This window comes from Apostichopus japonicus, chromosome 6, assembly GCF_037975245.1.
Source record: "Apostichopus japonicus isolate 1M-3 chromosome 6, ASM3797524v1, whole genome shotgun sequence".
Lineage (NCBI taxonomy): Eukaryota > Metazoa > Echinodermata > Holothuroidea > Aspidochirotida > Stichopodidae > Apostichopus > Apostichopus japonicus.
In genome coordinates, this window is record NC_092566.1 from 15,132,501 (window position 1) to 15,159,051 (window position 26,551).

General features: G+C 40.0%; 2 protein-coding genes across 3 annotated transcripts in view; one reads left to right on the top strand and one right to left on the bottom strand.

The window, feature by feature from the left end:
* LOC139969091 (carbohydrate sulfotransferase 11-like) overlaps nucleotides 1-19,713 on the bottom strand; it is a 24,450-nt gene extending 4,737 nt beyond the window's left edge. Inside the window, exons 1-3 of one of the 2 annotated variants that reach the window (XM_071973869.1) lie at nucleotides 19,671-19,713; nucleotides 2,589-2,879; nucleotides 270-346 (exon numbers count right to left, since the gene is read on the bottom strand). In XM_071973869.1, coding sequence (XP_071829970.1) covers nucleotides 270-346; nucleotides 2,589-2,877 — 366 coding nt within the window. In that variant the 5' untranslated portion in view covers nucleotides 2,878-2,879; nucleotides 19,671-19,713. Of the gene's footprint in view, nucleotides 1-269; nucleotides 347-2,588; nucleotides 3,308-19,670 lie in introns of those variants that run through there. The other variant, XM_071973868.1, reaches the window with a different exon arrangement.
* LOC139969094 (methylthioribose kinase-like) lies at nucleotides 16,608-25,080 on the top strand. Its single transcript, XM_071973873.1, has 8 exons — nucleotides 16,608-17,143; nucleotides 17,598-17,726; nucleotides 20,073-20,202; nucleotides 20,965-21,136; nucleotides 21,529-21,766; nucleotides 22,517-22,673; nucleotides 23,340-23,442; nucleotides 24,098-25,080. Exons 1-8 carry the CDS (start codon nucleotides 17,081-17,083, stop codon nucleotides 24,240-24,242), a joined length of 1,137 nt encoding a protein of 378 aa, XP_071829974.1. The 5' UTR covers nucleotides 16,608-17,080; the 3' UTR covers nucleotides 24,243-25,080.
* Nucleotides 25,081-26,551: the final 1,471 nt, after the last annotated feature.

A 26,551-nucleotide genomic window follows, 5' to 3' on the forward strand; every position in this document is an offset into this window, starting at 1 on the left:
ATTTCAAAAAACAAAAACCAAAGACTATTAAATATTGATACATTGGTAAGGGTAAGAAGACAAGCAATATACACACTGAATGAAAGCTTTAAAAACTGCGTGGGAAACTTAAAATACTTAACTACTGGGAGGCTGCTCAAGACCTGGCAACCCCACCTTGCCCCCACCCTGCCCCCACCCTGCCGGAATGAGACCTTAAGATAAGGGGGGGGGGAGAAAGGCTAAACAAAAATTCCAGCTTTAAAAAGCTTTAGTATTGTGGGTTGTACCTTTTCATGTGTCACCATCTTTAAATTTTTCTCTGCTGAAGTTATATTTCTTGAATGAGACTCTGGAATTTGAATGTCTGAAGGTGAAGAAGATGAAGAAGAGGTGGGAAAAGAAAGAAAAACAAATAAAATGTATTAAATACAGGACTATCGATATACTTATCTATATCAGTTTGAAGCAGTTTGAAGATTTTCTATATATAGGGCCTATATATATATGTGCAAGCAACTCTAACGTCTGTGGGTCAATTGGGCTGAATATGAAAAGAAAAAAAATGAACTGTTCAATTGCTATACATCTTTCTATATATAATCCAGCTTCAAATTGCTTACCACTGCGGTTTCACTTGATATAACAAAATTAACTGTTCAATTGCCATAGGCCTAATTCTTTCCATGAAATCTTCAAATTGCGTACCAAGGTGGTTTCAATTGCATGAAATGCTTTCATTATATAGCCAGGCCCTATACTGTGGTGATTCGAATCGATTGACGCTATACTATATTGACTTTTGATAAACACATGTAACAACACAAATTTGAACTGTGAGTCCACAATAAAATCATGATTGACGGCATTTCATTGGTAAAATATGCGGGTCTATCTATTCTAGATTCTCATAACAAAAGGATTCGACAGAGTGTTTGTTTACCACATACTTCATTGTTTGTATATGCTTGTATTAATCTATAATATATTAAAAATTGTACATCTAGCTATTGTCGTGGTTGGGTGGGGGTCTATAACGTGGTGTAAGATGATAGCGCGGGAAGGGTAGGCCTATAGCAAAGAAGTTGAGACCTCCAATGTTTAGTGGCCTGCACTGCACGCACTGTTTACAATTTTGTCAATGTTGGATCAAGGAGCTGTAATCGACAAACCAACGATAGCCGGTTAATTATCAGTACATAGACATTGTATACCGTACAAATATATGAGGGCGTTGAGTGATGGTACCGGTATATAGTCTTTGACTAAGCCTCTTCGATTCGTTTCTCTCATGTTGTTTTTGGCCATTTGGTTTATTTGTACTTCACCCACGAAATATGTACAGAGTCCGTGAATTGACTAAGCGTATGTACACACATGCACACAACAGCTATACATACATGCAGATAATCTGTTATTTAATGCAAACTGAAATGGCGAAAGGGGGAAAAGCGCTTGAAGTGGATTCGAGCCATACAGTGTCCACAGGGTTATATATTTTATATAGGCCTACTGTGTCTTTCAAATGAGCTGTCCATCTCCTTATACTGGAAGGCGATGCCTATATATAATATAGTCAATCTCTAAGTAGCAGCTCCCAGTGCTAGCACCAAGGAGGTTCTGCGCCGTCCTGAATAATCTTTTATGCTAGCCTATATATGCTAGCCTACATAGTAAATCAGTCCAGGGAACTAGATGTGTTTGTACTTAAAAAAGATAACTTCTATTACCCCTTTCATACCCTCAATTATCTGTAGTATATACTTTTTTAAGAAAAGTTCACCCCAAGACAGACCCTGGGTACGAAAAACCCAAACATCCGAACGAGTGATCCGCTCTTAACCCCCCCCCCACCCCTCACCCTTTGCAACGAGACTGTCTATGTGTTCATCGATCTGTATCACGAATCCCCTACAATCAGAGGAGCATAATGCTATACACATGATATTAGCCGAGAGGCCGAGAGGCCGAGAGGGCCGAGAGGGCCGAGAGGCCGAGAGGGCCGAGAGGGCCGAGAGGCCGAGAGGGCCGAGAGGGCCGGGAGGCGGTAGTTATACTTTTTTTTTTAAGAAAAGTCACCCAGGAAAGAACCTGGGCACGAACAACCAAACAACCGAACGACTGATCCGCTCTCAACCCCAGTCCCCTTGCATCGGGACTGTGACTGTGTGATCATCGTCTGGTGTGTATATCACGATTCCCCTTGAATGGGAACAGATACTACACATGATCTTAACCAAGAGGCCGAAAAGCGGCATAGTTGTAACTTCAATTGATCCAGACACCGGTTTATACTTACATTTGCATATGTGTATTTTGGAAAGCAAATTGATAACATATTGGCGTTGTAAAATTCCATTGTTTTATTGTTCTATATATATTTTCTATTTGTCATTTTATCGCATGATCGTTACGCTCTTTTTTGGCCTACCCTTTATAGCCTTCACATTCGTCCCATATCTTCTCCAACCCCCGCTCCTATAGCCACATATGGGTTTGATCTGTGCCTCATTGTTCTCCAGCTACCATGCCACTCACCCCCCCCCCCCCCTCAACAACAAAATGAGTAAGATAATAAAAGCAACAGACAAACGGAAAGGAAACCAAACCTGTTTCAAGCATTGTCAGCTGCTCTTGTTGTATTAAATGCTCTATTTCTGTTCGATTCTGATGGCAGTCTTTGGAACTTCCACATGCTTCCTCTTGTACAATTATTTCTCTTGTTTCAAGTTCTTTGCTTTCTACTACGTGTCTAACTTTACTGGCAAAGCCTTTCGAGTTGGTCAGATCTAACATGGCATCCATTGATAATATCGTCGTTACTACTACCGTGAACACCAGTAAAAAGCATAACACCGTTCTCAGTTCACTAACGTTTGATCCAAGAATAACAGCCATTTCTGTAAGTTTCCAATGAAAATGAAAAAAAAAATGACTGACTCAAAGCAAGCAGTTTGTAAAAAGATGATTATATATGACTCCTCATCTCTCGGTCTGGTTTCTTCTTTCACCTGTTCAAACAGCTCGTTCAAAATCAAGGTCCAAAAACCCAAAAGAAATAAATACTTAGGCTATATAATGATGTATAGCACTAATTCCGTGTACTGGTATAGACTTATTCTACGGGAATTTTTTTTATATCGGCTTTTCAAATTTGTACAGTCAGAGCATAACAACTCCCTGGTCAGAGTAGCTGGTTTGTCTTCAAGTAGGATATAACAACAGAATCAGTCAGGCACGGAATACAGGCGCATATAGTTTTTCACCATTCCAAACTTGGTTATAGTCGACCCGTTGGCATTGTTCACTGTGTGATTTGTCAATCAAAGTTACACAGCAGGCACTAGACAATTAAAAATAAAGAGGGCGCATTCTTCTCTTATTAATCAGAGCTCTAAATAAACGGCTCTGTTATTAATCAGAGCCGTATATACGGCTCTGTTATTAAAGGGTGTGAAGACTCGCGCAAAAAGAAACGTCTAATGCCGAAATTTTGACCTAGTTTCGAAGAGGTGTAACAGAAGTGTTAAACACCACCTTCGATCCCAGAAAGTACACACACAGCTTGCTACCGTCGGTAATTAGACACTAGTGTACAGTCAGTACATACAGCTGCGGTCAATATACCCACAGCACAGTATACAAACGATACAACGATGGACATATCAGGTCCAGCTAAAGATAACATGTAAGGTATCACGTTTCATTACTGTCTGCATTTTGTAGCGACACGAACAAAACGTCACTTGCAAGCAACAGAAAGTTAACTTTTTCAGATGGCCGCACGCGGTTTGGGGCGAGTCTTCAATGCCTTTAATGTCAAGTTCTCGTTAATCCATGCAGAGGCGCATGGTAATATAGTCGGTACAGCCGGTTCATTGAACCAGGACCCTCGCCCTTAATATCCAGGTACCCACAAGAGTTGACTCCAAATTTTGGTCCAAAGGATCACAACTGCCAGTCACTTTTTCACAGGTCGCTAGAGCAGAGAACTTTTCGTTACTTTCTTATCTAGCGTGCGGCCCTATACGCACCATGTTATAGCTGATGGCTTGGTCTATCATGACACTTAAAACTTCACCCACCATGACCGTTTAAATTTTGAAATATGGATCAGTCGTTTAGAGAAGTGAAAGCTTAGCATATGGGTTCACCCCCCCCCCTCACAATGGAATATGGGTTCACCCCCCCCCCCCCCCACAATGGAATAGCCATCAGTATGTTATTTAGTCTTCAACATATAAGCCAAAAAAAAAAAACCCACCTATGATGATAACTGGAAAAATTACCGCTATCCCCTAACGTTGCAATAAAGATATACCCGTTCTGTATGTATACGGTGTTTATTCAATAGTTTCCTGTATATATGATTTAGACCAATGGAGATAAATATAATTCGACATAAAAGTTGTGTAAATTAAACGTTTGTTATTCGCGTACCATTTTCCAAGATTTAGACAGGAAACTTCAGACTAACTAGAGTCCTAATACTTTTTAAGAAAAGTCACCCAGGAAAGAACCTGGGCACGAAAATCCAAACTACCGAACGACTGATCCGCTCTCAACCCCAATCCCCTTGCATCGAGACTGTGTGATCATCGTCGGGTGTGTATCACGATTCCCCTCGAAAGGGAACAGATACTACACATGATCTTAGTCGAAAGGCCTAGAACTAGAGTCCTAATATATATATTTTTTAAAAGCGCCCAGGAAAGAACCTGGGCACCAAAACCAAACTACCGAACGACTGATTCGCCCTCAAGCCCAGTCCCCTTGCATCGGGACTGTGACTGTGTGATCATCGTCGGGTGTGCATCACCATTCCTCTCGAAAGGTAACAGATACTTACTACACATGATCTTAGCCAAAAGAGTCCTACTTTTTAAGAAAAAGTCACCCAGGAAAAAACCTGGGCACGAAAACCAAACTACCAAACGACTGATCCTATATATTGTCGCGCAATTCACTCACGTACTGTACCGATTGAAACTATTGCTGCTGTCATGTTTTGCATATATTCATTCAAGACTCGTGAACTCACGTCGTGAAGTTGATTTTAGTGTACCCATTCCACGAAACGAATTCCGATTTCAATAGAACGGCTCACGAATCTTGGATAACGTTAACACTAACCCAGTGGAATGTATAGCGTATGTATCATAAGAAAGGTCAACATGTGATCCGAGCATTAAAAGTAAAGTTAGGGCCTTTGGAAGGAAACCCCGTTACCATAGGCGTACGAGGCGGGGGGGCAGGGGGGCAAACTGCCCCCCCCAAATTTCCAGAGGACAAGAAATTCGGGCAAAAGTCCTGAAAAATTCGGGCAGCTTAAGAGGAGAAAAAAAAAATATATATATATATATTTTTCTCCTCTTAGGCTGCCCGAATTTTTCAGGACTTTTGCCCGAATTTCTTGTCCTCTGGAAATATATATATATATATATATATATATATATATATATATATATATAAAAATATGCAGTAGCTTGCCCGAATCTTTTTCAAATTTTTGCCCGACAATTCCATGATTATATGATGCCTGAATATTTCTGTGTAACACCACCGTAAGCGCAGTTCATCTGGGCTACCACGCTTTTTGCACGATCAATTTTTTTCTAACTAGACAATTGTATACCTGGACCAAGGGCGGCGGAACCGGGGGGGCTCAGGGGGACGTGCCCCCCCCCCCACTTTTCCTCAGGTTAAAAATGTGCCTTTTTTCTACATAAAAATTGAGGTGCCTCAAGTTAGCAAGAGGTCAGGGAACCAGAAATGAACACTCGGGAAGGGCCGTTTCCGGCCATCTGAGGGGTTTGTAAAACCAAAAATTTTCTAGTACGCTCCGCATTAGGGGGGGGGGGGCGTTGATGGAGTGATGTGTATACACAAATAAGATATGACAATAAGAGTTATAAAGGGTACTAAATGTAAGGCTGTATCATTCCAATCGAATTTCTGCAAAGTGCCCTTTGATGTCGGTGCCCCCCCCCAGATTAAAAGTGCTTCCGCCGCCCTTGACCTGGACATCCCCGACATGAGTGTATATAAGAAACATTTTCTTTTTCATGGATGGTGGGGGGTGCCTACAAGTACAGGTATATCATATTCTTTGTTATATTTTATACTTTTTTGTGAGACAAATTGCAGTCTCACCCGACACAGCGACATTATCCCGCCTACGTGTCGTTGAACAATGTATGTTTTTCTGGAGGTAGCTGAGTACTGTGTTAAAATAATAAATAAGGTAACTAAAATAGGAGCTTAAAAAATATACTGTCCCATTTTTCCCCTTCAAAGTGATGTTACCATTTTTTCTTCTTCTTATTTACCAAATTTTTGGGGAAGTGTAAATTTCTAAAACGTGAGATTATAAAATAAAGAATGTTTAGATGCAACTTGCAAGGCCTCAGAAGTGCCGTTTCCGGCAATCTGAGAGGCATTGTGTGCCAAAAATTTTCTTGTACGCTACGCGCCAACCGATGGTGGCGCTCCGCTTAGATAGTGTCACGGGAACTTTCGGGCACAAAAAGTTCTGCCCCCCCCAAACTGAAATGGTCCCGTACGCCTATGCCCGTTACTAAGTGTCACGGCGGGTCAATCAACAACAAACATATTTATCTGTTCAGCTTAAGCATCATGCATGTTTCAGAGACGTCAATAAACTCATTCATGTTTTGACATTTCTAGCCCCGTGGACTCTTATAATTCTTCTGATTCAGTGTATGTCTTCCAATTTCCAAGCGATCATTACTGATGCTGACGTCACGAGCAATCTGATTGGCTGAAAACTCCGTAATTGCAAACCTGTTTTTTGGGGGGAGGGGGGGGGGCATCGCCACCGACATGGAACTCCCTGCCTCAATAACCGATGTCAGTGCACCACCGTAACCAGTAACTGTAACCGCATAACATGATGAAACCAGTGCCATATATAGTTGATACATGGACATGTTGTATAACAAGGGAGCTGCTAGAGTAGCAGCTCCCTGGTATAACTATCCCTTTCGCACGACTTAAAGTAAACATTCCAGTTAGCCCATGTACTTTCCAACCTCCACTCAACGTTCAACAACACGTTGAGTCATAGAGAGTTCACTCCTGCTCCCGCTAAATGTAATAGATGTTTAAATTACGGACTTTTTGATTAGTTTAGAACCCATTAAAAAGAAAGATACACACATATATAAGTCAGAGACATATACCCACTGTTAAACTTTGACGTAGATCTCGCTATATTATTCTTATTCATTTTCTTAGACAGAGTCTTATACCTATATTGCATGGCACTATTCCAATTATTATCTATGTCTGGAGTTCCTTTTCACCTTTCTCCTTTATGATGACATATCCTCACTTATCTTGCCGGAGCACCCCTCACCCCACCCTCACCCTTGATATATATATGCAAGAACAGATATACTGTACCTTAAATATATCTCTGCCAGCCTAATTACGTAATAGAAAGTTCTATGCATAATATGCTAATTAATACACATTCCGTTGTATTGTAACTCTGACCTAATATACAGGAGACAATGTCACCCTGGCTCTTGATTAAGAAACTCGTGTCTGCGTGCGTTCTTTAATACCCACGCCTTGGAACCTCCGGTAAGTGTTAAGTTACCTTTTCCAAGATAGAAAACCCTCACCGTTACCCTCACCCCTCAGCCCCACCTCCGCCGCCCCAATCTCAACAGTACACTACTCTACCTGTAATATGGTACCAATTCAAAGTTTTTTCTGAATAGATGGCGTTTTGTTTGAATGTACCTCTTCGAATTACTTCTGATAACATATTGTCTCAAATGGCAGGCCAAAGACATAAGTAAGGTAGGTTTTCGGTGAATGCACCCAAAAAGAGAAGGAAATCATCGGTTTGCGAAATGAACGGAAACGAGAGCTCAAACCAGGATTGCAATGCTTAAATTCCGCCCCATGTGCAATGTTGAAAAAGGGGCAAAGGGGGCAAAATTCGAGTGACACTACGGATGTGACTTTTACTGGAGTTGTGGGAAATCCACGTGACCCGAATTTTACAAAATTGGCCAGTGCAATTGCTTTGAATATATAAGAGCAATCACTCCAGGGGAATTGGGCCAAGACATTGGCACCTGCTATATTGTAATATCACGATATATAGTCCATGTCCTGCGTCGAACGTCGAATATTCAGCTTCATGACGTCATTGTGACTCATTGATAATGACTGTATTGAGTTATGCCGAAAACACAATACCATGGAGTATCGTATATATATACGGTCAATGAAGATTCTGACCAGCGGCGCTGTAGGTCCGGTACCATACCACAAGTGGAGTGTGGATACATCGGAATTATTATTATTCTCTTAAGGGGGGGGGGGGGGTTAAAAATCAATTGATTTAATACATGATTCTTGAGAGTATCTCTCAGCTACTTAATTGTTGCTTTTAAACCCCCTCCCAAGTTTCCCCACCCCCACATAAACACCCCTCATCCATGGATAATTAGACCAGGAAAATCATTTAGTGGACACTGATATACGGTTCGTAACCTAACGATACGAAACATTCGTACATTAGAACATTTTATTCTATCAGAATTAACTTGAGACGTTCTTCAATTGTGAATTGTGGTGTCAGAGGAAGAGTGTATCGACATTTATAAAACTTGAAGTATTATCATCAAGCTATGGACATGTGGGTTGGCTGAAATGGTTGTGCAAGTTTATCATGGAGTGCATGTAGTACAGTGATGCCGGGAACAGACGTAGGGTCTGAGGGTGGGTGGGTGGGTGGGTGGGGGTTTACCACCCCCCCAATTCCAACCGCACCGAAGAAAAATTAAAAAATAGTGGTTACCACAACCATGGAGGTAAAAACAGTTTTTACCTTCATGCCACAACCTATCAAGTTGCTTGTACATTTGAGAAATTATAGAACAACTTTATAGCCTAAACATTCTGCAGAATGCATAATTTCACGTTTAAAATCTACGCTTTTGGGGTAAAACCCCTACCCCCCCAGACCCTCTACATCGGTGAATGACCCCAGGACAACCCTCGATCCCTTTTTTTTTCAATCTTCGATCTGCCTCCGTATATAGGTATTGTCCTGACAGAGATGCCATGGTTCAATGGTTACAGTTCCATGGTGTGACGCCCAGGGGAGCGTCACGTAAACGCCTCCGTACATAGGTGGCATTACTGCTGGAGTAGTTGTCCTGTTTGTGTGTATTGTTTTATTGTTCTCTGGGGGTCTGTTTTATCTAATATCTTTTTATATGTAAAGTGAATTGTTGTAGTTTCATATGCTAATTTATACCTTTTGTTTCCGTCTCCCTTTCAGCTGTCCAGCTCTCGTGACAATAGTCTGGTCCCTCCGTAGCTATGTGGAATGTCGAGCCACACGAAGTTCCAATGTTTCGACTAAGTTTTTGTGTTAAGTTAGGGCACTTGCTATTTTGGGTTCTAAGAGTGTGTTCCATTTTTTGGTGTTTGCTGCTGCCTAGTGAGGTCCGTTGGTCAGTTCGTTAAGTAAGTTAAATGTTCTTTTTATAGTTTAGGCAAGTCCGAGTCCTATTTCTTATAATATTGTAGGCGTATTTCCCCGTTTGTCAGAATCCCTTTAAATTATTACATCTAAATTTACTAAAAGGTTGGGAGCACGGTCGATATTATCGCCGCACCCTGCGGGGTAATTCTTATATTTGTGGCGCGGGGGTGACCTTAATTCGGGTTGAATTTTCCCCGAGGCAACGCCTACGTATTGTAGATTTAGGACTCGAAATTATACGTTTGGCCACGGACTTCACAGGTACGTATCGTTATCATTTATGTAAATTATAAGCTGGAATTTATGTGGATTAACTGAATATTGGTCCTAATTTATCACCTTACAACCTTATTTTTGGAGGTCACTGCGTTGACCTCCTGTATTATTTAATTTGGTTTTTTTTTTATAGACACCTGCCCAAGTGGAGAGGGCAAAGGTTTTTGTATTAAATGTATTAGAAGCTTAAAAAGCAATTCATTTGTTCGTGTGTTTATTGGTTCAGGTTGTCTCAACTTGTAGTTGCCCCACATTCATCCTGACATAGGGTGGCCGACAGCGGCCCTATCGAACCCACGGCCGCTCGGCAAGTTATAACCCCGTTTGGGGCGCTACATTTTGGTGTCAGAAGTGGGATGTATTATTGATATTATCTTTTTGAGCAAAGTAATTAAATACTGAATTCTTTTTAGTAGTTATTGTTAGTGTACCTTTCCACATGGCTACTGGAGGAACGGACGATATCCTTGAGTTCACGGAGCTGGCGGCTGAAATAGAGCAGATGGAGCGTGAAGCAGAGGTAAGGAGACATTTATTTGATATATATAAGTCAGATCTTGAAAAGGAACGAACGGTTAGGGTAAAGGTGGAGCCTACCTCACATGAAAGCAGTCCAAAGGAACGGGTGGCGAAATCGGCCGTTGGTGGTAATGTTCCTTCAGAGAGGGTAGCTCGTGCTTTTCGGAAACCAATTATTCTGCCAGATGTATTTGATGGGCAGGGTAAATGGAAAGATTATTTACAGCATTTTTTGTCGTGTGCAGATATTAATGGCTGGAGTAATGGGGAGAAGGCGAGGTTTTTGGGAGCTAGGCTGAAGGGGCAGGCACATGAGGTCTATGTTGATTTGTCGCTTTCAGATAAACGAGACTTCGATGTAATAGTAAGAGCCTTTAATCAGCATTTTGAACCACATGCATTAATTAGTGTAAGGAAGGCAACTTTGAAAAACAGGGTGGCTGCAGAGGGGGAGTCGTTGACATCACTCTGCTCGTCAATACGTAGGGATGTTATAGATGCTTACCCTAATGTTAATCGTCATGCTCAAGATGAGCTAGCAATGGATTATTTCATTTCTGCCCTTCGTGATCGTGATATTAGAATTGCTGTTCGAAGGGGAGCTCCTAAAACCTTGCCAGAAGCACTCAATCTAGCCTTAGAAATTGAGGCTATAGATCGTGCAGAGGGTGTAATTAGGCAAAAGAAGGCAGTGTTTACAGTAGATACCACGGGACAGGAGGATTTTGCCCTTAGAATTAGTAAAATAGAGTCGCAGATGGGCCGGTTGCAGGAACTCAGTGAACGAATGACAAAATTTATGGAAACCTGGTCTAGTCCTGCCCATGTTCCTGCGGGTGGCCCACCTGCTCCTACAGGTACGGCATTTGTTCCGAGTCCTAGACAACCAGAACCATATCAGTGCTGGTATTGTAGACAGTGGGGGCACATTAGCAGAAATTGTCCACAAAAAACATGGGAAACTAAACACAGTTGAGCAGGAGGATCGCCTCTCAGCTGATGGTAAAGAGATCCAACAAATTGGAAAGAGTGAAAGAGGGAGGTTATATGTAGATGTATTGTTAAATGATACCAGTGTTCCTTTCTTGTTAGACACCGGCTCCGACTTCACCATTTTGAGTGAACATGTATGGAATCAACTTGGGTTGGAAGGACCTAATTGTTCGCTCAGAGTAGTAGATTCCATTATGACGGGGGTAGATGGAGCGCCCCTACAGGTTAAAGGTGAATGTCAATTGAATTTAAAGGTGGGTAGTTTAGTAACTAAGATGCCTGTCGTTATTGCTGATATTGCTACCACTGGTTTGTTGGGTATGGATTTTTTAAATCTGAATTCTTGTCAATTACAAATGGGTGATAATCCTACGTTGTATGTGGGTACTGGTCATTGTTCGGTGCCATTGAATGTGAACATTCCGAGTCTTACTCTAGGGGTATCTTTGGCTGATTCAATCACCATCCCGGCAGAAAGGGAAATAGTGGTAGAAGGGAACATTGTTGCAAAAGGGCTGATTCATAAGTTGAATGGAAATGGTATAGTGGAGATTGGTCAGAGCTTTGCTGAAAGGCCCAATGTCCTAATTGGTCGAGTTTTGGTAGATACCTCTAAGGATGTAGTACCCTTAAGGATTCTTAATCTCACCAGCAGTCCTCTTACGATTACCAAAGGTACTGTTGTGGCGATGGTCAGAGAGGTCAATGAGGTAATAGGGGGAGAGACTTCATCTGTTAATACATCTGGTGGTCTCCCTCCAGATTTAGAAGAATTGTACAGTCGTAGTGGGGAACAGTTGGATGCTAAGGATAAAACAGTCCTTTGGAAATTTTTGGAGGCAAATAGGGATGTTTTCTCATGTAAGGGCGAACCCCTCGGCAGAACAGGTATCGTTAAGCATAGTATAGCAACGGGTGATGCCCGCCCAATTCGTCAGGCTCCTCGGCGAATGCCCTTCCATCAAAGAGTTCAAGCTCAGGCTGAAGTAGACAAGATGTTGGAGGAGGGGGTAATAAGTCCCTCTAACAGTGCATGGGCTTCCCCGGTTGTTCTGGTGAAAAAGAAAGATGGGTCGATACGATTTTGTATTGATTATCGTAAACTTAATAATGTCACTAACAAAGATGCATTTCCCTTACCTAGAATAGATGACAGTTTGGATGCTCTCTCTGGATCTCAGTGGTTCTCGACCCTAGATCTAAGAAGTGGGTACTGGCAGGTAGAGATGGAGAATGTGGACAAAGTGAAAACCGCATTTTCTATGGGAACCGGTCTGTATGAATTTAATGTCATGCCATTTGGGTTATGCAATGCCCCGGGGACATTTCAAAGATTGATGGAGCAGGTCTTACGAGGGTTACATTGGAGAACTTGCTTAATTTACATTGATGATATTATTATTTATGCTAGGACCTTAGAGGAGCATATGAGTCGACTTAATGAGGTTATGACAAGGCTACGGGAGGCTGGACTGAGGCTGAAGCCATCTAAGTGTGAGTTGATTAGGAGGAAGGTGAATTATTTGGGATTTGTGGTATCTAACCAGGGGGTAGAAGCGGACCCAGAAAAAGTTGGGGTGGTGGCCAATTGGCCTACTCCGACCAATGTCAAGCAACTACGGGGTTTCCTTGGTCTGTGTTCCTATTATAGGAAATTTGTGGGTCATTTTGCAGAGATAGCAAATCCCCTTCACGCACTTACCCGAAAAGGAGAGAAATTTGTTTGGACTGATCATTGTGAGGAACGGTTTCAGCTCCTGAAGTCTAAATTGGTATCTGCCCCCATTTTGGCTTATCCAAATTTTGATTATATGTTCATACTAGACACTGATGCCAGTGACCGGGCGGTGGGAGCTGTTCTCTCGCAAATGATTAATGGCGAGGAGCACCCTGTAGCATATGCTAGTAGGACATTGAGTAACAGCGAAACGAAGTATGATGTAACTAGGAAAGAGCTCCTTGCGGTTGTTACGTTTTTAAAATACTTTCGTCCCTATCTTTATGGTAACAAGTTGCACCTTAGAACAGACCACGGATCTTTGAGATGACTCTATAACTTCAAATCCCCTCAGGGTCAAGTGGCCAGGTGGATCGAAGTATTAAATACTTATGATTTTGAGATAGAGACGAGACCTGGTAGAGTACACGGTAATGCCGATGCATTATCTAGAGTGGAATTTAGTTCACCTACTTTGAAGAACGAGCTTACCACAGAGGTAGTTGGTAATGGTCCCCTTAGGTGTAATCTCGTAACTGCCGATAGTAATTGGGTGGGATGTTGTAGTAAGGCCCAACTGCGACAGTATCAGAGCGATGACCCGGATATTGGGGTCATTTTGCACTGGAAGGAAGCTGGTGTTCCCCGGCCTGGATGGGAGAAGGTTAGCGGGATGAGTAGGGAAGTTAAAGCCTATTGGTATCAGTGGAATTTATTCCATGTTAGGGAAGGGGTACTCTACAGGTTATGGGTTTCAGACTCTGGGGAGCAGAATAGTTACTTATTGGTGGTGCCCCAGAATTTGAGAAGTGATATACTTTACGAGCTGCATAATTCCCCCACTGGTGGTCATTTGGGTCAAAACAAAACTAGGGCCAAAGTACGAGCAAGGTGTTATTGGTATTCTATGAGAAGGGACATCGAGGACTGGTGTCGTAGATGTGAGTTATGTTCCCGTCGGAAACCCCCTACTCCTCGTAGTAAAGCCCCTATGGAAATAGTGAAGGCGGGAGAGCCAATGCAACGTGTAGCGATTGATGTTCTAGGTCCTTTACCTGAGACTTACAACGGCAACAAGTATATATTAGTAGTTGCCGACTACTTTACTAAGTGGACGGAGGCTTATCCCATTCCTAATCAAGAGACCAAAACTGTGGCCTCAGAATTGGTTACTAATTTCATTGCTAGATTTGGGGTACCACAGATCATACATTCTGACCAAGGTTCAAATTTTGAATCTGAATTATTTGGTGAATTATGTAAATGTCTAGGAATTCATAAAACTAGAACGACTGCATATCGACCTCAGTCTGATGGGTTAGTAGAGAGATTCAACAGGACGTTGGAACAGATGATAAGCGTATATGTGCATGAGAATCAAAGAGACTGGGATGTGCATATCCCCATATTATTAATGGCTTATCGTTCAAGTTTGCAGGAAACCACTAGATTTACGCCAAACTTCCTGATGCTGGGACGGGAAACAACACTACCCATCGAACTTATGATTGGATCCCCAGAAGCAGAATCGAACCCAGACACGAACGTTCCGGAGTATGTGGCTAATTTCAAGGACCGCTGCAACAAAGCATATCGGGTTGTTCGAGAAAGAACCTCACTGTCACAAGCTCGGCAGAAAAGGAACTATGATGCACACATTTGTTCAAAGACAACTCCACTTAAGATGGGTGATAAGGTATGGATGGCAATTAACTATAAGACCAAAGGTAGATCTCCAAAACTACAGCTGAGATGGAATGGTCCTCACGTGGTTGTTAATACATTATCAGACTCTTTGTACCGGGTAAAAAACTCCATTACAGGGAGGCGGAAAGTAGTTCACATCGACAGACTGAAGCGGTATCTTGAGCCGGACGCATTATGCACGAGTTCCGGGCTGCGGGAGATGTTTCACGAAGAAAATACTTCATATGCGACTACTGGGGATAGGGCTGAAGGGGAAAGTTGTGACAGAGATATATCGAGCGAAGTAGAGGCTAGGAGCGATCAACATTATGATAATGATTGTGAGGAGGCGGCCTCGCTAGGTAATATAGGACCTACAGGACGAAGACGTCGACCTCCGGTGTGGTTAAGTGATTATGTCCAATATTAGCGTGACTGATCACCATACTAATATTTAAAGGAAATGTAATTGCTTGTTAATCGTTAGTAACCGGTTTGGATGCAGAACTGTGGATTGTGCGCAGGTTCATTGTTCTGCGGGTGTTTGGCATATTAAATACATTTGGTTGGGACGGCACGAGTGTTGTATGTTTGGGCATTTCATTGGGAACTACCTATTGTAATTTCCATTGTAATTTCCTGTTGTAGACTCGAGTCATAATCATTAGGGTGGGGGTGGTGTGACGCCCAGGGGAGCGTCACGTAAACGCCTCCGTACATAGGTGGCATTACTGCTGGAGTAGTTGTCCTGTTTGTGTGTATTGTTTTATTGTTCTCTGGGGGTCTGTTTTATCTAATATCTTTTTATATGTAAAGTGAATTGTTGTAGTTTCATATGCTAATTTATACCTTTTGTTTCCGTCTCCCTTTCAGCTGTCCAGCTCTCGTGACAATAGTCTGGTCCCTCCGTAGCTATGTGGAATGTCGAGCCACACGAAGTTCCAATGTTTCGACTAAGTTTTTGTGTTAAGTTAGGGCACTTGCTATTTTGGGTTCTAAGAGTGTGTTCCATTTTTTGGTGTTTGCTGCTGCCTAGTGAGGTCCGTTGGTCAGTTCGTTAAGTAAGTTAAATGTTCTTTTTATAGTTTAGGCAAGTCCGAGTCCTATTTCTTATAATATTGTAGGCGTATTTCCCCGTTTGTCAGAATCCCTTTAAATTATTACATCTAAATTTACTAAAAGGTTGGGAGCACGGTCGATATTATCGCCGCACCCTGCGGGGTAATTCTTATATTTGTGGCGCGGGGGTGACCTTAATTCGGGTTGAATTTTCCCCGAGGCAACGCCTACGTATTGTAGATTTAGGACTCGAAATTATACGTTTGGCCACGGACTTCACAGGTACGTATCGTTATCATTTATGTAAATTATAAGCTGGAATTTATGTGGATTAACTGAATATTGGTCCTAATTTATCACCTTACAACCTTATTTTTGGAGGTCACTGCGTTGACCTCCTGTATTATTTAATTTGGTTTTTTTTTTATAGACACCTGCCCAAGTGGAGAGGGCAAAGGTTTTTGTATTAAATGTATTAGAAGCTTAAAAAGCAATTCATTTGTTCGTGTGTTTATTGGTTCAGGTTGTCTCAACTTGTAGTTGCCCCACATTCATCCTGACATAGGGTGGCCGACAGCGGCCCTATCGAACCCACGGCCGCTCGGCAAGTTATAACCCCGTTTGGGGCGCTACAATATCCACTGGTTCTGAAGTTTTAGCGCGCTTAAATTGGTGACCTTCACTTCCTAACTTAACTTTATATAACAAAAGTTGGGTTTGGTAACGGAAATGAGGCATTGGTCATGTGAACTATAGAACTTTTGCTTTCACGAAGCTATTTAATTCACTCTGTTTGTTAGTTGAAGTCCTCAGTAACAGTAATTTATGTATAGGCCTATACCTATTGCGCAACACTGAAGGCAATTAGCTGTATATATTAGTATGAAAGGTAGAAATCAAATTAGATAAGATTATCTAATTGACTTTTGGAACCCCAGTCAAAAATGTGTACATGCTGATTTGTTGTTTTAATGAGGTAGGTCAACAAACCTACTGTATGCCCGCACTTGTTGTTTGCATATATCGAACGGTTGGCCCACGGTTCCGTAGCACACTGTAGTTTCTATATAGCTGCTGTGCAGGTATACGTGGGCTACTATAGTGTGCAAATCCGATATGGTGTTATGCCTTCCAACACGTATATATACGTCCTCGCTGTGCACAAAATTTCATCGCGTTTTTAAACAAATAGCCCAGCTGTGTTTATGTAGTAAGCCTATACTATAGCCTATACTAACTTGATATATATTCTGCTAACGGTATACTAATGCATTTTGAACTGTCGGAAAGCGAGTATAAAGCGTCTGTAGAAATTAGCCATGGATTGCTTCAGACTTCAAGAGAGACTAAAAGCATTGAATGATTTACCGGACAATTTGCAGGTGAGTATTATATTATAATCATAACCTGCAGTACGCCGTGCCTTTAGTGCCTATACATAAGCTATACTGGAATAGAAACCTGTCAAATTGGAGTGTGTGTGCATAGTTATATGACACCTGTATTGTTTGTATGAGGTACACATAGTTGACGTCCGATTGTGTGGCTCACAATGCCAAAGGAACGAAAATAAAACTAAAATATTAACATCAAGAATACTGTGACCTTGACGGTATTACCGCAAGGGATGTGTCGCGATAGGTTTAATACGTTAGGCATATATACCGTTAGGCATTATTTTATTGTTTTATATATTTGTTGTTACACAGACATGGATTCAACTGCCAGTAAAGTATTATGCTATACAGAATGAAAGGATCCAGTACTCATTAATGAATAATTGTCTCAACCACTCCCTGTTACCCTCTTTTTTCAATTATTTACATAATCTTGCAGTTTTTGCATGACGACGAGCTAGATATTACAGAAGTGGGAGATGGAAACTTAAATGACGTCATTCGCATAAGTAGCAAATCAGACTTGTCCAAGTCGGTGATTCTGAAATATGCTCCTCCTTTTGTTAAGGTGAGTTTATGCAGTTATCGATATACCGCGTGTTACGTTAAATTAATGTATAGGCGTTATTGCTATAGGTTTTTTCCCCCAGTGGTACAAATTTGTATGAACTGATCTTACAAGTTCCGCTTTACAGCACTTGTACTGACAGTATGCGCAATATGAATTTCATGATTCTATTATAGAACCGGCCGGGGGGGGGGGTGGAGAGGGAGGGGGTGCGTTCTTTCAATCTCACATGAAAAAAATCAAAAGTATAGTTATTAGCATATCCGAATTGCTTATAGATCTACTTAAAGCCCTAATTTATCAATTTGCCACAGAGTGCACCATTTGTCGTCTAAGGGGGTTGGAGTGGAGAGGGGGGGGGGAGGGGGAATGGGAGTGAGCAACCCAACACTCACATATATCGGAGGCGGCTTCAACGACCCCAGGGTCACACTCCCTTCTTTATAACATTCTTGTTCCGCCTATGTACTAGTTGAAGCTCATACTGTTCATACTTAGCTGTTCATTCTGTCGGTGCAAGTATTTGAACCATGATATATGGGAGGAGAGTATAGTGTAGTATTAGCGTTAGAAACACAGTTTAAAGGCCAAGTATATTTATATGGAATATTATGAATGACAACAGTATAGGTGAGTCAAACAATATAAAATGAAACCGAAAACTAGAAAAAAAAACTACCGTATATAATCCCCCCCCCGCACCCGGGGGAAATTAGCCCTTCAAATATTTAGTTTGTGATGCCAACTTTTCATCCACTCTAAAATGGAGTCAAAAATACACCACAATGCATCGTGCGAATGGGAGTATACACCGTTGTGAAGGTTATCCGATTTTACATAATGGTCATTTATTGATCGAGCGGTATTATGAGTTTGATTTCATAAACATACAGTATTGTAAGGGACTCGGGAATAGTCACACCATTTTTATCACGTGACACAGGTAGAAAATGATGTTTAAATGAAATGATGACGATAAGATAAAAATGACTACATACTAATAAGTATGACTTTAACTAATAACAGGCGCGTATAGCGAGGAATGCGCTTAGGGAGGGGCGAACTTGTGGGCAAATTATCAGAGCCGTAGATTCGGCATTGGAAACTATGTAAGCGTATAGCGCCACTATAAGTTGGCGCGAAGTGTACAAGAAAATTTTGGCCGAAAATGCCTCCCAGATCGCTGGAAACGGCACTTCCCAGGCCTTGCAAGTTGCATCTAAGCATTTTATATTTGAAATTACTAGCGATATCATGAAAATGTACCAAAAAAATATGCTCAAGGGGGGGGGGGCCTGAATAATTCTACATTGTTTTGTTTTAAAAATTGATACGAATGAATAGATTTTAGGCATCAATGTAGACGTCTACACAAATAACATATGACTTGCTTGACTAGATAAAACAGAAAGAATTAACAGAAAATAAGTCGTGACAAATAAATCAAATGCCTATCAAGAGGAGCAAATTAAATCAAAGAAGATGACTAAAGATGACTGAGTAGAATAGAAATGAGAGTCAGGTGATAATAGAAATGTTTAGAAATTACGATCAAAAAGATTGAGATAAAAATAGACTAAGGGTGACTAAAATTATTTGGGAGTGACTAAAACTGACTAGTAACAATGACTAGATATGACTATAGTCTTGACTAGACATAACTAGAAATGACGAGAGATGACTTTCTAGACTAGAAAATGACTAAACAATAACAGAAGAAATGTTAAGCGAATTTTGAAAGACACCAACAGTTACTAGTCAATAGAAATGAATAAACCAGACTATAAATAATTATCCATGACTATAGAAAGAATAATAATAACAATCTTTGCTTTTTATATAGCGCTTAATACCAGCGATAAGTCTCAAAGCGCTTTACAGACGTTATATTACTGTTACCCCTGGAAATCGGGTGACCTAGGTATGAGCCAATATATAGGCCACCTGAGGGGTAGAAAGGAACAAAACTCAGAGCAAAATGATTAGTACAGCAACACAATGTCATATGGTATATCAATGTGTATATACAACTATTTAATCTAGAACATAATTGTCCTTTACAGCTCTTTGTTATATCATATCCACCTCAGTGTAACATCATGAATTTATTGATAACAGATAAACCTAATCAATCTACAGATAACACTCACGCATAGACCAACAAACATATCCACCAAACTAACTGACATGACCCACACAGCTGCACACAGAAGTGTTAATAAAAAAATTATAGGGGCCTCTGTTTTGTTCAAAACAGATTCCTAACATTACCCCTGGTCAATGATAACGTGTCCCAGAGACAATCCATCCAGACTTGATATGTTTTCCATGCTTTTTTTTTGTCAGTGTCTTGGACCTGAATATCCTCTAAACACCGCAAGAAATCAACTCGAATTCAGAGCTTTGGGGAAATTTCATGAACTATGCCCAGGATTGGTTCCTCATCCGTTGTATTGCCATCAAAGTGAATGTCTACGTGAGTTTAGTTTATTCATATAATGTACAGAGACGGTCCGCAATACTAAATAAAGACGTGACCGAAAAGTGGGTTTGATGAAATCTTGCGGGCTTGTTGGGTAGCGGAATGTTACTCAGATTTCGGAAATTTACTCGGACCAGTTTACGGAGCTTCCCCTGGTTATTGATTTAATTCACATTAAGTTCATTGTCTAAGCTATAGCTTTCATCCAGGGTAGGGTTGGGGGGGGGGGTCTGGTGGATCGTGGATTAGTCTTCATCGTGGAAGATACTAATAGCCTAAACGTTGGCGGACCGCTGGTGTGTAGTACAGAGACTATTTTAGATACAGGGGCCTTGTCTTAATACATAAGCCCAATTATTACGTTACAACTGTGCAACATTATGATCAAACAGTGTACACACACCTTTAACGATATTTGTACATTGTTACAGACAAAGCCCAACAAAATAATATTAATACTAATAATAGTAATAATAATAAGCATGATCATCATGATCATCATGATCATGATGATCATGATCATCGTCATCGTCACCGCCATCGTCATCGTCATCGCTATCGTCGTCGTCATCGTCATCTTCACCGTCATCATCATCATAGAACAACACCGATAGCAACAATAACAACAACATTTAAAAAAATCAATGCACAAACAAAAACAATATTTTCTAATGCACTTTCCTTTTCAATTACACTCACTGTCGAATGTTATAAAAAAAAAACATGCTTCATTGCATTGCCTTTCCTATATACCAGTTATAATGGAAGACTTGGTAGGCTACAACGATATGAGAAGAGAAGTATTGAAAGGAGTCTTAGAGATGGGAACAATACGAGATATCGCCGACTTTACCCTGAAATTACACAAAAACAGTCATAGAAAGAGACTTTCAAGCGAAGCTTTTACCGATATGATCAATGATTTCAAGTAAGTCAAAGTGTATGTTAATATTTCCCCTTTAATCATAATTGTGACGAGGTCGCTCAAACTTTATATACTCGTACACGTCATCAGAGCCATGGGCCAGGAAACTAAGCAATATTATCCTGTAATCTGTTTAAGCCGTAATTTATAAGAACGACTGCAAGCCGGTCCGAGTAGCGATGACGGGGCACAAGGGGGACGGCTTTCCCCATGCAATCTGCGATACCTCCCCGCAACCTTAACCCCCCCCCCCTCCCCCCGCCTACCTCCTATCTCTGCACCATTATGTGTGTAAAATTTGCAAGTTTCCATCTTGAGAAGATCAACACTATACTTTTCAAGACGATATCGCATATTCTTTTTTATATAAAGCTACTATAAAACTTTTTTTTCAGGAATGACGAAATGGTAGATCTAACCGATCAGTACTTTTTCACGAAACCATGGAAACAGGACGATCCGACCAATAGATCGTCAGAAGAGGTCAAAGGTCTCCATCCATTGATTTATGAGAATAAACTTCTACTTCAAAACGTGAATGAACTCCGGGAAAAGTTCCTAAACCAACAAGATTGTTTATTACATGGTGATCTACATACGGGTTCTGTAATGACTAAAGGGCAACATGCTAAGGTAAATCCATGTACAAACTAGCAAGACATATTAATACTGAATACAACAACAACAACAACAAAACAGAAAAGAAAAAGAAAAGAAAGTAAGGAGAAAGGAAATATGCAGAAGCAATTCATATTGTTTTGTGTCCAATGGTCGTCACAGCTTTTAACATGATTAAACTATATAATTCTATGCACGTGTATGGGTTCCGCGATACGAAGCTTTGTATCCATAGTACAGTATGCTAGGTCAAAGTTCTTTAACCCTTAACAACAACAACATATATATATATATATTTATATTACTTATGTAGGCTATATATATATTATATATATATATATAAATATATATATATATATATATATATATATATACATATATATATATATATATATATATATATATATATATATATATATATATATATATATATATAAAACCTACATACGTAATATAAATGCAAACTAACATGACGCTTAATCGATCTGTCACTTTGGTGTCAGGTTGGGTTTATTTATCTCCGTGCTCTTATTTTAATTTGGTTAATTGATTGATTTATTCTCATTATACTAACGAAGGGAAAGATAACAATGTTGATCACGTGATACAGAAAATTTATCTTTTCACACAAAGTTCCTGATTGTTAAAATATTTTTATTGTTTTCTATATTGTTTATCACCGTTTTGTCTTGTGGGGGATTATTTCCATTTTTTGCTTCCCCACTCCCCCTGTTTTGCTCCTGAAATTTTCATCAAATCTTGCAGATCATTGATCCAGAGTTCGCATTCATCGGCCCAGCGGGATTTGATATCGGGATGTTACTAGCAAATTATCTTTTCTCCTACCACGCACATCGATGTTACCCACAAGAAGATGCTGTTGGATTTCATAATACCGTCAAAATGGTTATTTTGGAGACAAGTATGAAAATGATTTGTTTTGTTTTATATCTTTGCCAAAAGAACAGCATTGCAATCAAACTTTTGAAATTTAATATACGTGTTCCATCCAGAATTAAGAGACGGCGGAAAATAATTAAATTGAGTAAAGGGGCACAACCTTCGAAAGACAATGTCACTTGGCTCTTTAATTTTAGTGACCGAAGATGGTGGTGGGGGGGGGGGGGAACCACAAAGTTATCTCTGAAAGTCGTGACAAAATGAATCCACTGTGCATTCCCTCCAACACTTTTTCTTTGGGTTAAGATTATTTATGTCTTTTTTTCTTAATAACAAAATGTCTTTTTTTTCTTAATTAAAAGTCGGTCTATAAGATTTTTACATAGATATAACATTCTTGCCATTGGCTTGACCCGACCCCCCCCCCCCCCCCCTACAGGATCCGACGCCTTTGTCCAGCTTGAACAAGTCACCTTAACATGATAGCATGTATGTTACTTACCGTACGTTTACAACGTTTTACAAACAACAATATTGTATAAAATGTGCATAAAGGTTGTATAAAAATTCTTTATAAAACAGACCTTCAATGCGCACAATCTAGTTGTAATTATTAATCATAGTTGAAACGCCCTCAGTTTACGATTAAAACGTAATACTGTTCAATTTTGTCTGTCTCTCTTTACAGTTGAATATTACTTTTATGGGATGTCAGCCTGGCTAGACAACAGTGAGTGTATGTCCTTGATCCGTGAAACTGTCGGATTTGCCGGATGCGAACTTATCAGAAGGTAAAAACCAGGGAACATCTCCCTGACGTAACAGAGTGACCTACTTTGTACATGCAATACACATACACATACATACTAGATTTGCAGTTAGGATAGTCTGCCGTTTCCATAGTACCAGCTGTACAAGCGCAATTTCCAGAATGACACGTGGACCCTGACATTGTAAGACGCTTGACTAACATCAGTCGTTTTAGTTGTTGTTATCCCTTCTAAAGGAATTAAAATGTGGGGGTGGGGTGGGGGGGGGGGTTGTGTTTACTATACGTTTAGTTAATTTCGTGGTGTAATGTTGGTTAACTTTCTACCAAACATTAATTGTGTGAACCATTTACCTCTGTTTCCATGCGATATTCAACATATTAGACTTAGAAACTATATCTGTCTACAATACAAAATATTTTCAAGGAACTTCCGAGCAGTTTTTTTTTCTCTATCAGAATGCTTTAAAGAAGCTGTCCAATGTTTTGATTGTGTTTATAAAGGCCAAGAAAGTTGCATTGTGGAATGTGTTATTGACGTTGGTGCAAAGAAATGTATAAAAGTCATATTTAGACCATAACATATATATTCACACTCAAATAAAATCATGCAATATTTGTTTGAATCATTTACTTCTTTCCTTTGACCAGATATCGATTTTTTTTTTACATTACAGAATCATCGGGACAGCTCACGTTTTGGGTTTTGAAGATAAACCCAAAGCAGAGGTTGCATGTATCCATCTCGGTATTAAGCTAACAACTCGATACAAGGAAGTCACGACAACAGATGCATTTATTACCCTGTTAGAACTCGACTAAACTAACAAAATCAAACTTAAAGAGGCCATGACATGAAAAATCCAACTAATCGAGAATAACTTCCTCTGAATCTATGAGAAAATCTATGTTCAAAGCTATCCTCATCACCTTCAAGACATCAAGGACTAATTAGAAATTAACGTTTAAATAATCGCATCCGAAAACAGACCTCTGAAAATATGCGATTTCAAAACAAGACAACGATGACGTCATGTTAGGAACACAAGTGCCAAGCCCAGGGATGTACCGGATGCGCGACGATCATACCGTCCCGCATACACGCACATTTACACTGAGAGAACAACCACTGTATTACGCTATAAAGTTAGAAATTTCAAGTTTGTTTTACAACATGTTGTAAAATATCCGAGAGAATGCGGAAAGTTAAATAACCCAGAAAATATAGTTGCTTCCGACGTGCATGATTCCGTATACCTGTAAATGCACATAACTTATGTTGGGATGAAAGCGGTGACGGGAATCTATTATTGCTACCATGGTTGAAGGAAGATATTACCATGGTGCTGTATAGTCAGTCAATCAAGTACTTTTAGCCGAGTACCGAGTTCTTCCGAGTACTTTATGGTCCCGAGTGTCCGAGAACTGCCTTTTAAGGATCCGAACTACCGAGCAACGGTATCCGAGAATTCTTTTTATAGAAAACGATTACCGAGTTTTTTAATAATCTTTCCATACGTTTTTACAAAACTAGTGTTTTATACTAGCAAAGTACTCGACCTGGGGTGAAACCATAGAGAGCTGTCACTTGTTGATTAGCTTACGTATAAAGTTGCATATTTGTTTTTCAAATCTTTAAATAAAATGTATGGTTATGATATGTTGATATGATATCTTATCATTATTATTAATATTATTATTAATGGTATTTTGTATTATTATTCAGTTTGAATTTTTTATTTTTTTTTTATTTGGTGAAATAGAGAGATCACGGAGCGATGGGTCAGTTGACGGTTCTTATGCTATTTTATTTTTTAATTCCAGTATACAATACAAATATTCATAATTAGGTGTGAAACGAATAAGAAAACTAAGAAGATAAATGTACATATTTTATTAGCGCTTAGATTTACGTTAAAAGGGTCAACAGTTCAAAACTGAAAACAAGTAGGCAGTCTATTGAGTTGCAGATCTCATCCCAAAGTTTGCGTATCAAGCCACGCATAAACATTCCTTCAAGGAGTCAATACAGCACTTCCTGATGGACACAACACTTTTAGGTATTTTATAGCTTGGCATTTAAATAGGAACCGGTTTTTCCCGTTTTTTTTTTTAAATTTTACTGCCAACTTGCAGAGTATAATATCACGCATGGGTTTTGAGGGCTTCGGACCATGTTCTAATTTTCAAACGCTCATAATGATAGCCAATATGCTGTTTTGTTGATACGACCTTATAATAATAAAATAATAAAATAGTACTTATATAGCGCGTTCATCAGCAACGCTGCTCGAAGCGCTTTACATGAATTGAAACAAATAATATACAGGAAACATTTAACATACAGGAAACATTCAAAAGCAAATAGTACAAAAATATCGCCTAAAAGGTATATACCATAAAACTTATAATAGGATAGAAAAATACATTAACCTCTGACCGTTGACCCTATGACGTCATATGTTACATACGGAGGCACTATATCCTATACTCATGCACACCACCACCAATTTAAGTTGAAGTCAACCAGCCTTGCGGTTGAGAAGGAGCTTGTGACACACTCTTTCCTTTTTTACCCCACTTTAAAAAGTCCCTCTGTATTATTGTGCCACCGTATGGTATCCCCCTCCCTCCCCTAAGTGGTTCAGTGCTTCAAAGGATGTGCAGTGGGCACAAATTTTAGTAGCTCGATAGAGTGCAACATCTCACACCCTAGTATACACTTTACGTGTAAGGATAATTAGTCTATATAAGAAAGGTTCAAATGCTTCTGTTTGAATAAAGACTTCGTAGTAATTTTTTAGCTCCCCTGGGTTTACCATCATCCCTGAACGTGATGGAACACCTTTTAGCTCAGCTGAAAGCTACCGTGTTTGATGGACTGCCATTTCGTAATTTTTCATTCGATTTGGCTGAAATTTCGTGATTGCTTTGTGTGAGGTAAGTTTGAGATCATATTTTATAAATTTGAAGGTTATTTGAGGTCACGAGAGGTCCGAAAAAGTAAAAATGCTACTCCTAGTACCTTTTCTCAAAATTTGCTGAAATGTTATGGATATAATGTGTGAATGGTGGTGAACCAAAGTTGTTCAGGAAAAAATATTTGGTCTTCATATGAGGGCACAAAACAG

What these genes read in the sequence shown, in the direction of transcription:
- LOC139969094 (XM_071973873.1), top strand. Translation starts at nt 17,081, where the DNA reads ATGGATTGCTTCAGACTTCAAGAGAGACTAAAAGCATTGAATGATTTA. An exon ending in GATATGATCAATGATTTCAA is followed by an intron (nt 21,137 to 21,528) that starts GTAAGTCAAAGT and finishes CTTTTTTTTCAG; the next exon opens with GAATGACGAAATGGTAGATC. An exon ending in GGATGCGAACTTATCAGAAG is followed by an intron (nt 23,443 to 24,097) that starts GTAAAAACCAGG and finishes TTTACATTACAG; the next exon opens with AATCATCGGGACAGCTCACG.